Genomic DNA, 15,079 nt, shown 5'->3' with positions numbered 1-15,079 from the left:
TTTGCTGCCCACCAGGCTCCTCATCTCAGTCTCCTTCCCCAGCCAGTCCCAGTTTTTCCCCAATCTGTCTTCCTCTGCACTAGCTTCCAGTCATCATCACTGCTCCCCACAATGGTTCCCAGAATGGGTCTCTTTGCTCAGCCCAGTTTCTCTGCCTCTCTCCCATAGCAGCTCCCAGTCCCAGGCTTCTTGTCCCAATCTACTCCCTCCAGCCCTGTAGGTCCAGCTCTTGTCCCATAGGCATTTGAGTCAGGCAGCTTCGTCCTCGAGGCTGCCTGGGCACGAAGAGAGAGAGCACTGAGCACAGGAAAGACAGTCTCTGTGCTCTCAGTTCCTATGCCCAACCCCATTTGGATTTGCAGCAGCCAAGAACAGAAATTTCAGGGAAAGTCCCACTCAGCCCCTGCATCTCTGGGCCTGAGCCTGCTCAGTACAGATAGGATCTTAAGAGAATTAAACTGACTAGCAAGAATTTAGCTGCTAACATGTCTCTACTGAGCTTGTGTGAGCTATTTTTTTAAAAGCTTATAACTAGGTTTGGCACAGTTACATTTTTATCAGTAAATGTCACTTTCGCTGTACACGCACAAACTGATGGAAAAAACACTTCCATAGGCAATAATCAAAAATTACAGATAAGCAAATTAAGAAAAATGTGGCTTATGAATTTTTTAACGTTTGATTTAAGGATATTTACTTTGTGTATTTTGACAATTTGTGTTTATAAAGCTTTAACTTTTTGAATCTCAGTGTCAATTGTCATTAAATAATTATGGTTTGACCCCCCCCCACATACACATAATTTCCCCGGACTGTGAAAATTTAAATTGATAAAAATAAAAAATGCTTCAAATAAACATTGATATGATCTGTTGAAATTATAAATTAAAAATTGAATTCTGACAAGGCTAGTCATAACTTAGCTAAATGTGGGTGACTTTTCACAGGAAATGCAAAAGGCACATCCCTGACACTAAGGCCACCCCTTTACAAATTTCAAGTGCCTGCTCCAAGGCATGGAGACTCCTACAGCAGCTTCTAAAAATAATTCTTACCACCAATTCATTAACATGGGCAAAACACTGTATTTCCCCCTAATCTTATGTCTAGAAATAGCTGAACCATTTTCTTAAACTTTCCAAAATAATTCAGTTTGAGGCAGACACCCAGCATGGAAAATTTAAGCCCAAATGGTTAAAGATTGGCAGAATTATAAACAACTGAAAAACAAGGTTTTACAATGGGAAGCATTAATACCTTAATAGCAGATGGTGCTGCCAGCCACACCTAAAATAAAAACATGGCTTACAGTGGGCGAAGTTATTTTCTGTTAATAGATATCTACTTCATTAATAGCTGTCATACAGTCAAATGGCATCATTGGAGATAACCTTGTGACCAGCCACAATGGGCCAAATAATAAAGTCCTCACTCTCTTTTTACTTAGTCTTTCCTCAGGCAGAACTGAGATTGAAGTTAGTAAGGGCTGAGTACAGTTTTTAAAAGTTGGCCAAACACTGGTAGTGGTGCATGCTAAAAAATGTGTAATTGGTGTTGTCCAGTCTATGTGCAGAGATCACCAGCTAGGGTCAGGAAGGAAAGTTTTCCCCACTTACAGCATTGCATGTAGTGCAAGGTACCATATGGTTTGTTTGTATTTTGCCTTCATCTAATCTATCAGGTCTGTGCCACTGTTGTGGGGAGGATACAGGACTTGATGTTTCCTATGTGTACCTATTGAATGTGCTTAGAAGATATTTTTGAAAGGAAATGATGTTGCACATAAAAATATTTTACTATGGTCCTTGAGGAGAAATGGGCCTACAGGAAATGAGTCTGTGAACACCTTTCAGTTGTGAGCAAGAGACAATATAGGGGTCTGTGACCCCTCCTCTACCAAGAAGCCTTTTCTGTGCAAGGGTAAAGGGTGAAGGGCCAGGACAGAGGGAGACACAGGCCGACAGCTGGGCAAATGACACAAGACAAAGGAGAAAGTCATCAGTGTTTATAGCTGGGGAAGGAAATAACTGCTATAATAGTCTACAATTATTTTATCTTTTCTGCTTATTAGGTCCATTGAAGGAAGCCCATCTCTGAGACGTATGACTATGATGAGGGAAAAGGGAAGAAGGCAAGCTATTAGAGGCCCAGCATTCATGTTCAACAACAGGGGCACAAGTCTCACTGCTGAAGAAGAGCGTTTTCTGGATGCAGCAGAGTATGGGAACATTCCCGTGGTGCGCAAAATGCTGGAGGAGTCAAAAACTCTAAATGTCAACTGTGTTGATTATATGGGCCAAAACGCCTTGCAGCTGGCTGTAGGGAATGAGCATTTGGAAGTGACAGAACTTCTGTTGAAGAAGGAGAACTTGGCGCGAATTGGAGATGCACTGCTGCTCGCAATCAGCAAGGGGTACATCCGGATAGTGGAAGCAATTTTGAATCATCCCGGTTTTGCAGCAAATAAGCGACTGACTCTGAGCCCCTGCGAGCAGGAGCTCGAGGATGATGATTTTTATTCCTATGACGAAGATGGCACCCGCTTCTCTCCAGATATCACCCCCATCATTTTAGCTGCCCATTGCCAAAAATACGAGGTTGTGCACATGTTGTTAATGAAAGGAGCGAGGATAGAAAGACCTCACGACTATTTCTGCAAATGCAATGACTGCACTGAAAAGCAAAAGCACGATTCTTTTAGTCACTCCAGGTCGAGGATAAATGCCTACAAAGGCCTGGCTAGTCCTGCTTACCTGTCCCTTTCTAGTGAAGACCCAGTTCTCACAGCTCTAGAACTCAGTAATGAGCTTGCCAAGTTGGCCAACATTGAAAAAGAATTCAAGGTAAGGGTTCTTTTTTGTTTGCCTTTTTTTTTTTTAATGTTGACTTTACTTGTAACTTCATCAGATGCTTGACATTATTTCCTGTATTTTACCTTTTGAGTTACAGTTGTTTTATTTATATTGTTCCTTTTGGTTCTCGATATTTTGAATGCTCATTGAGTAAACCATTAAAAAGCAATTTTGCTTGAAACAAAATTGCTTTTACACTTAATATGTGTCAAGAGCTACAGAAGAAGTGCCAGTGTGAGCATTACTAATCCTACAATGGATGGGAAACAATTTTATTCACTGTAACAAATAATAGCTGTTTTTGCTGAAGTGTACTCTCTAAGGGTAATATAATCTGAGCATCAAGCAGCAAAATTACACTTTTCTTTTACACAATAATGACTTTGTTTCCATTTTTTATTCACACACACATTTTAAATGATGTTTTCTACAAATTATGAAGATGACATGTGATTGTTGTTTTACCATTGGACAGTCAATGTTTTCATTCATTTTTTCAGGAGTGTATTTGTCTGCCCAGAAATGTATTTGTCTGTTTACATATGCAGTCTCTTTTATTCTCGTTTTGACTTGTATTATTTTAGTTTCATTGTACACTAATTATTTTGAAAATCTCAGCATCTCCATTAGGTAATTCATGATTAGACAATGATAAATATTACCCAATGCTGCCTCTTCATGATGTGCAGTTCCCTGTAACACCTCAGAATGTACACGCACAAAAATCAGCTGTATGGTTGAGGCTACACCGCATTAAAAAAAGCCTGGATCAGGGAATGATAGATTGTAAACAGAGAGTGGTTATATAAATGATGTATCTAGTTGCAGAAAAATTTTTAATGGGGTCCTGCAGGGTCAATGTTGAGTACCGCTTTGTTTAATTAACATCTTCATACATGATGTGAAGGAGGGGAAAAGACTCATTAATCTTTGCAGATCACAGCCAGCTGTAATTTATTACAAACACAATGGAGGACTGAGAAGAAATACAAGTGGATCTAGAGTGAGTGGGGAAAAATGGGTTGGAATGAATAGAATGAAGTTTCATTTGGACAAAGAACAAATGTATTCTTCTGGACAGGAGTAATCCCAAATATTGTTAGATAACAGAAGCAAGGCAGAACTAGTCAGAAGGAAAGCTTTAATGCTGAGAAAAACCTGCATGTGGTTATGAGATAACCTGAAGAGAATATGAGTTTGCTCTCCAGGAATGGCCTGCACCGCTGACAGAGTATAATGCCAAAGCAAATATTTTATGATTAGGGGCTTGATTCTGCACAAAATTCATATGGGCTCTGCGGCCCTTACTCCAACCACTGTGGCACTTATTCAGGTAAAACTCTACAGTAAGGGCTGCAAGACCTCTGGGTTCCTTATAGGTTCCTTTTAGCCTACACATCCTATAGGTTCCTGCCATAAGATTCCTTATAGTCTACACATCCTAGAGCCTCTTTTAGTCTTTCTCCATCATCCTGAACTTCTCATCTTCCTTACATGGAGAAAGGAGCTGCCATTACAGAAATAACATACTGTCTATTCTAAATTTCCCACAGCACCTGTCCAAATTATACTGAGGTAGATCAAATTATCTCTTTATTTCCACTGAAATATATTTCTCCGGGAAAGGATTTTGCAGAGACAGAACTGAAAAATGAGAGAGATTTTTTTGCCAAATAGGGACTATCCCTCTAAAACAGAGACTGTTGTCCCACACTATGAACCATAGTTACCTGCTTCACATGCCAATCATTAGTGATGGGAAAACAATAGTTGACACCAATTTAGTATTTTTTTTTTACCATGGGCTATTTTCCAAATAAGCCAGGATCCTGTCTTCCAGAGTTATGTGTGTACATGCTGATGACTCATGTCTTTTTAAATAATATTTCAATGATCAGAACCACAAAGTTAATGCATTTTTCTGGCTCTTCTTAAAAATCACTCTTCTACTGGACCAACACAGCAGTAAATCCTACATGCATGTGTTTTACTGTGTGTTACATTAATTATGATTACACTAATGCTCAGACCCCTGTTAGACCCGGGCCCCCTTGTGTTAGATGCTATACAAATACGTAGGTAAACGACAGTTTCTGCCACAAAGAACTAAATTAAGATAAGACATAGGTGTGTGTAACAAACAAACATTGTCATGAAGATGCAGTCATGCAAAAGCATACAGAAGCAAACCCCAACATCTGCAGAGCAGAATTCTATACAATATAAACCCGGTGACAGGGAAACCCCAAAGGTTCAGAGTTTGGATGCATTTGAAAGGCCAGATGGTGGAAATTATACCACTGCTGTGTGAAGTGGGTGATATGTGTTCAAATGACCCCATGAGGAGTACTGGTGAGATTATGTTTCAGGTCAAAGGCCACTCAAGTCAGTCTGCTGCCCCAGGCAAAACTTCAGAGTGTTGCCCCTTTCCTACTCCCTTAGAAGTTTGCAGCAAGAACCCATTCCCCATCCGTGCCCCCCCCCGCAACCTTCCCCCAGCTTCCTCCACCCCCAATGGGGCCAGAGACCATCACCCCCTGCAATGCCGCTTCTGGAACTGCTAAGCTCAATCACAGTGGGACCGGGGCCACCTTTCAAATTGCTGGTAACCAGACCCCTGAGGTCCTGCCCCTGCTCCACCACTTCCCCACAGGCCCAGCCCCTTCTCTGCCTCTTCCCCCCAAAGGTCCCACCCTCATCACTCACTGGATCATCTCAAGGAGCCTGGCTGCAGGTAGGAGGTGGCCCCAGCTGAGCAGAGGCTGCATGGATTAATGATGCAGCACCTCCCTCCATCCTGCTCTAACCGGACTTTTGGTTCAGGTGCCATTTAGGGTTGCCTAGCCCCTTTTTCGACCGGACTTTCCTGTTGAAAACTGGGCACCTGGCAACCCCAAATGGCACCCGGATGGAGAAGGCAAAAACCGGACTGTTCGAGTAAAACCTGGACTGGTGGTAATCCTACCCCTACTCTAAACCCCCAGCCCGCACCCCACCACAGTCCTCCACATGTCCATCTCATACCAGCCCATATTCCCCTGCCTGCCTGGCCTGCTGCTCGGAGAACACTGAGGGTATACGACTGTGGCCTTGCCTCCTCCCTGCCCCCATTTCGATAACTTGCACTGCATGGCTGGGGGTGGCAGTCCTGCTGGTCCCAAAAGTCCAGTGATCATGAGTCAGACCCCCCCAAAAAGAGATGTTTTTAAAAAGAATATATTGTGTTTTGATCTGTAATTTTTGAGCTCCCCCTGCCCACCCCCAGCATGTGGGGCAGTTATAGCATTGCCAGTTCTCCCAGATTTATTGTGTGGTGACCCTGCTGCAAGAGTTCTCACTGGCGCACTGAGCTGGTACAGAGCTTCCAGATTCTCTCCTAACCAACATTCTCATTAATTAGTTCTTCGTCCACCCTGCCCCACATCTGCCCATTCCCAGCCACCAATTAATTATGAAATTCCCAGCCCCCAAATCAATTCTGTCCTACTCCAGTCCCACATCTGCCCTTTGCCCCTCTGGGTACATCTGCTCATCTTGTAGCTCTAGGGGTTCTTCGCCAACTCCAGGCCTGGGAGGGACAGGACCCTCTTCTATCAGTTCCCACACCTGTGGGGATGGGCAGCTCCTAAGATTCTTTGCTCCCCTCTTCGTCTTCCAAGGCCTGGAGTTACAGGGAATGTGATAGAAATGGAAGCAGGGAGGAGGAGGGAGCAGACTGTCCCTTTTTTCACAGGATGGAAGTGGGGAGGAGGGAGCAGAGCCACCCTGAGTTGCTGGGCTCTTTCTGCTTTCTTCTTCCTCATCCCCTCCTGCGAGATTTGTGTTGGCTGCTCCATCTCCCCCCTCACCGCCCCCAAACAACACACCTCCTCTCAGCTCCAGTGGGAAGGTGGATCTCTCGCTCTCTGCCTGCTTCCTGCAGCAGCTTTTCCTCAGGAGGTGAGGACATGGGGAAGAAATGAAGGCTGGAGTTTTTCACACCGTCACCAGATTGGCTCCATCCGCGGCCCAAATCATATTACTTGCAATAAAGTCATGAGAGGGTTGCAATAAATTCCGTCAGGGCTGCAGGCAAGGCTGCCAAAAGCCTGAGGGTTACACAACATGCCATGCTGGCAGCCTTGGAGCTAGAGCTGGGACTGAGAGAGCAGCCTGTTAGCAGATCTTTTTTGTACCTCACCTGAATCCATTCTAGGTTGTTTACCCATGTTTGTTTGGTGCAAGCCCAAGTTGTGACACTGTTAAACAGAGCTGCCTTTTCTACAGGGGTCTTCCTCAGCCTCTTCTGGCATGAAGCTGAGGTTAAAGGTGAATGGCATACTGACTTCTTGCTATGTACTGCCATCGCACTCCATCCACTATGATTGAGTGTGGCCTGTAGTCCTCTTGTGCTCCCTCCTCTGGGATCATCATGGGGGATATCTAGGGATTTCAGTTTTCAGCTTCAGTCAAAAGCAACTGATAACACAACACTGACCATAATTCTTCCAAGATTTGTTTTTAAAATATAGACACAACCCCTTCTCATGCCTAGACAACAGCAGGATTCATTTCAACAGAAATTCATGAACTGTTCTCAAAGCCTATGGTAAATTGCAGCTTGTCTCATTTCCTGTTTGCACTCTCTTCATTTCACTTTCTGGTTACATGTAGCATCAGCAGCTCAGTAAGCAGCTTTGGGTGTGGTTCCCTACAGCGTGGTAGTGTTGGATACACATTTAATGAGGGGTGATTTTAAAATGTTTTGGGCTAAATTTCCAAAAGCAGACATGCTTAATTGAATGTGCACTGTTGTGTATGTGAAAAGCCCAGTGTAGCTGCATAACTGCTGATTTGCACAAGGAAATACTGATGTACACATGCAAATCAAGGTTTGCACAAACACAGTGGAGTTTGTTTGCAGGCAGTTTAGTGCACTCGGTCTTGAACATTAGATTTTTAATGGGGGATAAAAGGTAGGGTTTGTTTCACTGCTAATGAAACTGATTTCTTCTTAAATTTATGGAATAAGAATTCAAAGGAACCAATGACAGCTGATTTTTTTGGAAGTCACAAGACCCGGAGGTGGCCAAATATAAATACTGAAAATAGAAAAGAAAACTGAAGGCTCCTAGGGATATTTGACTTCTTTATCTCTTCCCTACTTCCAACTCCTCCTTCGAGTATTTTCCTTTCCACTCTTCCTCTGCTGCTTTTGGTGTATCCTCTTTATTGCTGCCAGTGTGGGTTTCCACTTCTTCTTGCTCCTGTGGTAGGATTTTGCCTTTCTCTTCTCAGCACGTGTGTGAGGGTCTATCTTCTCTCTCTCTCCCTTCTTCTTTCTTCCTTTTCAAGTTCCCCCTATTTGGGATTTCCCCTTTCCTCTTCCCTCATCCTTTCCCTCTCTGCCCACTCCCTGCGGTTCCCCCTTTTTCTTTCCTTCTGTGGGGTTCTCTTGTCTTCTACCTCTGCGTAGTTCTTCCTCTCTCCCTAATCCTGGTTAAGCAAGGTTGGTCTCAGATGAAACTGCAGTTGGCCATCTCTGGATGTCAGCAGAGGGAGAAACAAAGCAAGAGCACGAGCATCTTGCAGCCCCAGCAGCAGCATGCACTCCTAGAGGCCAGAACAAGAACTGCAGCAATTCCTCCCCTCCCCAGCTCCAAGTTCTCACTGGTAGGGTTAGACAACAAGGTTCAGGATAGAAGTCAGAAATTTCAGATTGTCCCAGACAAATCAGGTCTGTTGGCAAGCATTGAAAAACATTCATTTCATTAAAGTTATTGCTATCATACCAAATTTTAATCTTTTAAACCAGCTGATTAGATTCTCTCCTGTCAGGAAGATACAACAGCCATGATTACGTCTTCAATCGCATTTTAGAAGCTTTAGAGGGGATTAAAAGGAAAATAGTGATGCTGAGAAAGATCTTGCTGTGACTAAGTCATGGTCCTGCTTTGAGCAGGGGGTTGGACTAGATGATCTCCTGAGGTCCCTTCCAACTCTGATGTTCTGTGATACTCATAGAATATGAATTTTGCTCCGGCAGTGGATTTGCACCAAATTTGATGTTTAAAAAGCTTTTCTGAGCAATGTATCTGCTCAAAAAGAATGTTTAGAAGTACAATGACAGGAAGCAGTAGTCAATGTAATTGTTGAAAAACTAAATGTGCAAAAGTCAGGAAACCTTAGCTCACACAGCAATCACACCCCATCCCTCTTTTGTATAGGTAGGGCCTAATTCTCACTTACATTAAGGCCACCTTGCACCACTCTGGCAATGTAAAGGGACCTTAGAGTGAATATAAATTTATATCCACTGTGATGTAGCCTTAATGTAAATGAAGATCAGTCCCACAGTATTTTGTATTACTCCATAAATTGTTAAATTGATGCCTAAATATGTATATGTATAATGTAGCTTAAGTGATGGTTTCAGTGGCATGAAACTGAATTTTAATTTCCGAGCTTTTTTCTTTTCTTTTTCAAAAATAGCTTTTCACTAATAGCTTTTTCCATTAAATGTCCATGTTCTTTTAAGAAAAAAGAAAAGCAAGTGAATGCTTAGTTGGTAATGGAAGTTGTGTGAGCTGCGTGTGTGGTACACTATTATTATTTTCAGATTTGAAATCCTTTACTTCTCAGGCAATTCCTTCATTTAATGAATCCCACAGCCACCCCTCAGCTCTATGTACCTATCAGTGAAGGCATTTTAAAATGTATGAAAAAGCCTGGTCAGTTCTCTCACAGCGAAATTAAATTGTATTCATGCAAGGACAAAATTTGGATCTTGCTGCATAAAAAAGGTCATTTGGATTAACTCAAAAAAAAAGCCAAACTACATTTTACTAAACTTTAAAAAAATCAGCACTGAGCAGAGAATAGGCCGAATTAATGTCAGAGCAGGACATTTTTTGATTTTTCTAAAAAAATTGTAAGTGCCAGAAAGTAGAATTTAGGATGGCTGTGATTCCTCTCCCATCAATATAATGCTATTACTGCTGGCAATGAGGTTTTATATAGGTGCATCCTCCCACACACTATCAGTTGCAGGATCTGAGCCATAATTTGTGGCCTTATGTTTCCTGTATGGCATGCTGGGTAATAACATGAGAGGATTCCATGTTTCTAAAACTAAAACGCCTTTTTATTAAGAGAGCTATGTATAGAGATGCTGCAGCTGAAGCTAGCTTTGAAGCTAGGGTTGCCAATTTCTATTTGCACAAAACTGACACCTTTGCCCCGCCCCTCTTCCAAAGCCCCTCCCCTTCTCTGAGGCCCTTCCCCTTCTCTGAGGCCACGCTCCTGCTCACTCCATCCCCGCTCCCTCTGTCGCTTGCTCTCCTCACCCTCAGTCACTCGTTCATTTTCACTGGGCTGGCTCGGGGGCTGGGGTGCAGGAGGGGGTGAGGGCTCCAACTGGGGTGAGGGCTCTGGGGTAGGAGGGGTTTGGAGTGCAGAAGGGGACTCCAGGCTGGGGGATGGAGCTGAGGGGTTTGAAGTATGGGAAGGGGCTCCGGGCTGAGGCAGGGGATTGGGGTGTGGGAGAAGGTACGGGCTCTGGGCTGGGGGTGTGGGTTCCAGGGTGGGGCAGAAATGAGGGGTTCAGGGTGCGGGAGGGGGCTCCATGCTGGCTGAGGGGGATGGGAGTGAGGGCTTCAGCTAAGGGTGCAGGCTCTGGGGTGGGGCTGGGGATGAGGGGTTTGCGGTGTTGGAGGGTGCTCTGGGGTGGGACCAAGGGGCAGGGTGGGAGCAGCGCATGGAGCCCCCTGGCTGCCCCTATGACTAGGAGCCAGAGGGGGGACATGCTCCTGCTTCCGGGAGCCTGCTTTAGCCCTGACAACCGGACTTTTAACAGCCCAGTCAGTGGTGCTGACCAGAGCCACCAGGGTTCCTTTTCAACCAGGCATTCCCGTCGAAAACTGGACACCTGACAACCCTAATTGAAGCCTTATCCACAGTGACTGGCTTCTTGGTGCCTCCTCCAAACTCTTCTCTCTTGCAACCTGTGCTCCTCCCTCCAAATTCCATGCAGGTTGCTATTCCTTATATTATTAACAAAATGTTAAGTGTTAATTTCCTTTCTTATGCCTGTTCTTTTAACTCCAAATTATTCTGTACATGGTGATTAATGTGCTTCCTTTCCACCATTTATATAAATGCCTATTTAGTAGTAGTGAAAATGGTAGTAACTGTCTTTAAGTAGCAAATTAATTATTTAAGGGAAACCTTTCAATTTCTTAATTACTGATAAGCAATGCTTTTGGAAATTAGAAAATAGTACACATAAATACTGTATAACATAGAATATCAGGGCTGGAAGGGACCTTAGGAGGTCATCTAGTCCAACCCCCTGCTCAAAGCAGGGCCAATCCCCAATTTTTGCCCCAGATCCCTAAATGGCCCCCCTCAAGGATTGAGCTCACAACCCTGGGGTTAGCAGGCCAATGCTCAAACCACTGAGCTATCCCTCATCACAATGGGGTTGTTGTTTTTTTTTTAAACATTGCTGTGTAGAGCAATTTTCCAAAACATATTACAAAATGCTAATTCTGTTAAAAAATTAACAAAACTAATAGCAGAAGGGGTAAGAAATTGAGGAGTTTAAGCAAAGGAAGAGATATGTTTGCAGATATAGGAAGGATTTTCCAGCTGACAGGAGTTGCAGAGAGGAAGGGTCTCACATGAAGAGTGTTGAGAAGATGGAGTGTGTGAAAAGAAAGAGAGAATGCCAGTGCTAGATGAATAGAGAATAGTCAGAGTATGTGGAGACAAAGGATTCACATCAGTACTTTTGTGGCCTATAGGAAAAACTAGCTGGAGCAAATGTATGGAGGGTTTGAAAAGAAAAGGGAATACAGTCTTGAATTGGGTCCTGAAATGAATGATGACTAGTAGGATTGTTTATGCAACTGATGGGATCATATTTCTTTGTACATGTGGGAAGATGGCCAACTGCACCTGTATATGAGCGAATCAAGTGCTGGGTCTTGGCGAGGCCACTGAGGAAGGTGTTAGAGAAATCAAGGTGAGGAGATGAAAGCACGAATGAAGATTTCAACAGAAGTGGAACTGAGATGTAGGCATGCATGGCTAATGTCACAGAGGTGAACATAGTCAGATATGCAGACATAGAAGTTTGCAGAAATAAGATTCAAGGTTAGACATCACACTAAGATTATGTACAGAGGTTGGATCAACAATATTGAGATGCAGCCACAAATTTCCTTTGAAGACAAGCAAAGAGTGTGGACAGATGGAAATTGTTAAAGGTGTTGACACGTATGAACAGTGTGAAAGTAGCAGCGACAGTTAACAGATGACTCAGTGGGAGGAGGTAAATAGAAAAGGGTAGAAGAGTCAGCAGTGTGCTGTGCACTGCATAGAACAGGGGCTTACGCACAGAAAAGCTGTCACGGCAGCACCCTAGAAATAATAAGTTGACAGGTATAAAGGTGGGATCTCGACACACCTGCATAATAATGGGTGTAGTCCAGGAGAACAGAGTAGCCCACAGTGTCTAAGGCAGCAGTGAGGTCACAGAGAACGAAGAGAGTCCCAGAGACAGCGGAAAGAGAGAAGTATATAACTACATACAATTGAGAGATTCCCATGCTATCACCAGCACTGAACCCAGACTGGAAATGGACAAGGATATTGTGGTGCAAAACTGGAGAGATGAGAAAACGCTACTTTTTCAAGTGCTTTTGAGAAAAAGAGAAGTTAGGACGATGAGGCCCCATCTATGCCGTGAGGATAGAGGCAATGGGCAGCTGAGGTAAAAAGGTTAGAGCACTGTTCTAAACAACAGTACCCAGGCAAACCATGTTTAAATTGTGTTAAACTACATTTAAAACTAGTTCAGATAACACAGTGTTAATTCCCAGTACAGGGAGCTTTAAAAAAAGTCTCTGAATCAAGGGAAGGTTCTTTTAAGAAGGTGGGCAGATAGTGACACGTTTTAGAAACTTGCGGAAGGTAATAAAGACAGAGCAATTATTGACAGTAATGGTAGTGGAGGGAGAAACAGTGGAGGAAAATGAACAAATGAGAGGAAAGGACAGGGTATTAACAAGGTAGATAGTTTTGTGAAGGGACTGGTTTGTATCAGACATATGCAGGAGGTACATAGGAGAGAAGGGAGAAGAAAGGAAGGGAAAGGTATCTAGGGAGTGCTGGAGAAGATACTGTTACAAATTATGGCAATTTGGAATTCTAACAAATGCTGGGGAAAGGATGGGTGGGGGAGAGGAATAGAGAAAAAAAAGAAAAGTAAGAACAAGGATTATCAGCACCTTTAGCAATGATGGAGGAACAGAAATTAGATCTTGCAGCCCAAATGGCAATCTCTGTAGAATGTATCTGGCACTTAAAGATACATTGGCATTTTTTGCAGAAGTAAGGTTAATAAGTCCAGGGTTCTGGTCTCCAATTTGGGCAATTCCATTTTACCATTGACAGTTCCTTAGCACTTTCATTTTGATTCAGGATTCTTCTTCACTTGTCCTAAACCTTTGTGTAGTATTGTAGTGCACTGTTAAACAGTTGCCACCTCAGAGGTGGTCTGTTGCCTTTTAGTAGAGAGTGAAGTGATTGTAATATATAATATAGTATTATATAAATTTGTAAAATACTTAGAGATTCACAGTATGTAAAGTGCAATATAAGTATGACACTATTAAACTTTCAGTAATTTGTCCTTACTGTCAACTACTAAGCATACCCATCCTGTGAGTCAAGGGCTATTATTTTTTAACTCTTCCTTTTCAGAATGACTATCGCAAGCTGTCTATGCAATGCAAGGACTTCGTGGTTGGTGTCCTTGATCTCTGCCGAGACTCTGAAGAGGTAGAAGCCATTCTAAACGGGGATTTGGATGCTGAGCCAGTTGAAACACAGAGGCACAGAGCTTCACTGAGTCGTGTCAAACTAGCCATTAAGTATGAAGTAAAAAAGGTAACTGTGTAACCAGCTCTTTCAGACAATGTTGTATGTGAATGCAGTGTACCATATTCTGCATGTATTAATGGACTGACCATAAATTGTCTTAAGACAAAATATGTGGGCCAGATTCGCAGCAGGTGTAAATTAATACACACAAAAACCCTCCAATTGAGCTATGTCAGCGCATACCAGCTGAGAAGTTGGCCCTGTATTTTTAATTACAGAAATAGCATGTGCCAAAAAGATGACATATTTACACAAATTACAGTGGGTGAAATCCTGGTCTCATGCAAGTCAATGGCCGTGAAGATTTCAATGGGGCCAGCATTTCACTCTGTTAATGTAGCTATGTGCATGAGTCTTCTTACCAATCACTGAGATAGCATTTTAATCAAAAGTGAAGGCTATAGCCACAACAGGATTTCTATCATTAAAGGGCTATTTTGTTAGTGTTTTTTTAAAATGTTATTTACTTGGTACTTGCAGTATTGGAATTGATCAAATAAATTATATCATAACCTGCCTTTATTTCACTGCTCTGAAAGAGAACAGATTTCAATTGTTACTCTGTTTCTTTATCATATTTTTGAAAGCGTCTTATTAGCACCAAACAGCTCATCTGCAAATGTGTTGCTGTTACTCAAGCAGCCCTGTAGAGAAAATTTCTGTCTGACTGATAGTGTCTTCTGTTTAAATAAATCAGAGTGAGTTCAATACCGGAAACAGGCACTTCAGTTTTATTGCTAGTTAATCAATTAGTTTATTCATATATTTTTGTAAATACCCAAAGCACAGTATATCTACAGTAGATACCAATGACAAAGATTTTTTTTTGCCATAAAAATACTTGTTTATTCTGTGAAATGAATATTTTTACAGCCAGAAATACAGCTCTGTAGAATGTAACTGATTAGTTAAATGTTTATCAGTTCATTGTATACAGTGTAGTTGTAGCTGTGTCAGTCCCAGGATATGAGAGAGACAAGGTGGGTGAGATAATCTCTTATTGGACCAACTTCTGTTGGTGAGAGATGCTTCTGAACTCTTAAAAGAGCTCTGTGTGGCTTGAAAGCTTGTCCTCTCTCACCAATAGAAGTTGGTCTAGTAAGAGATTACCTCACCCACCTGGTTTTATCAATTCATTATTATGTAAATAAATATTTCCATGTATAGTTATCTTGTTCTTTTTCCAAGCTCCCACTAGGCCAACACAGACAACAGTTAATATGGTGTTCTAGCAGCACGTGCAGAAGAAATATAATGACACCTATATTTTATTTATTATATGACTTATGCTGATGGTTGTG

General features: G+C 42.5%; 1 protein-coding gene across 2 annotated transcripts in view; it reads left to right on the top strand.

The window, feature by feature from the left end:
* The window catches only part of TRPC3 (transient receptor potential cation channel subfamily C member 3), a 65,252-nt gene that overhangs the window by 10,841 nt on the left and 39,332 nt on the right, over window positions 1–15,079 (top strand). For both annotated transcript variants that reach the window (XM_048847453.2, XM_048847452.2), the window contains exons 2-3: window positions 2,072–2,843; window positions 13,599–13,784. In XM_048847453.2, the coding sequence (XP_048703410.1) occupies window positions 2,072–2,843; window positions 13,599–13,784 (958 nt within the window). The remainder of the gene's footprint in view (window positions 1–2,071; window positions 2,844–13,598; window positions 13,785–15,079) is intronic.

The sequence above is a fragment of the Caretta caretta genome, chromosome 4 (genome assembly GCF_965140235.1).
Source record: "Caretta caretta isolate rCarCar2 chromosome 4, rCarCar1.hap1, whole genome shotgun sequence".
Lineage (NCBI taxonomy): Eukaryota > Metazoa > Chordata > Testudines > Cheloniidae > Caretta > Caretta caretta.
The sequence above is the reverse complement of the archived record's forward strand: the minus strand, read 5'-3'. Positions and strand labels throughout refer to the sequence as shown.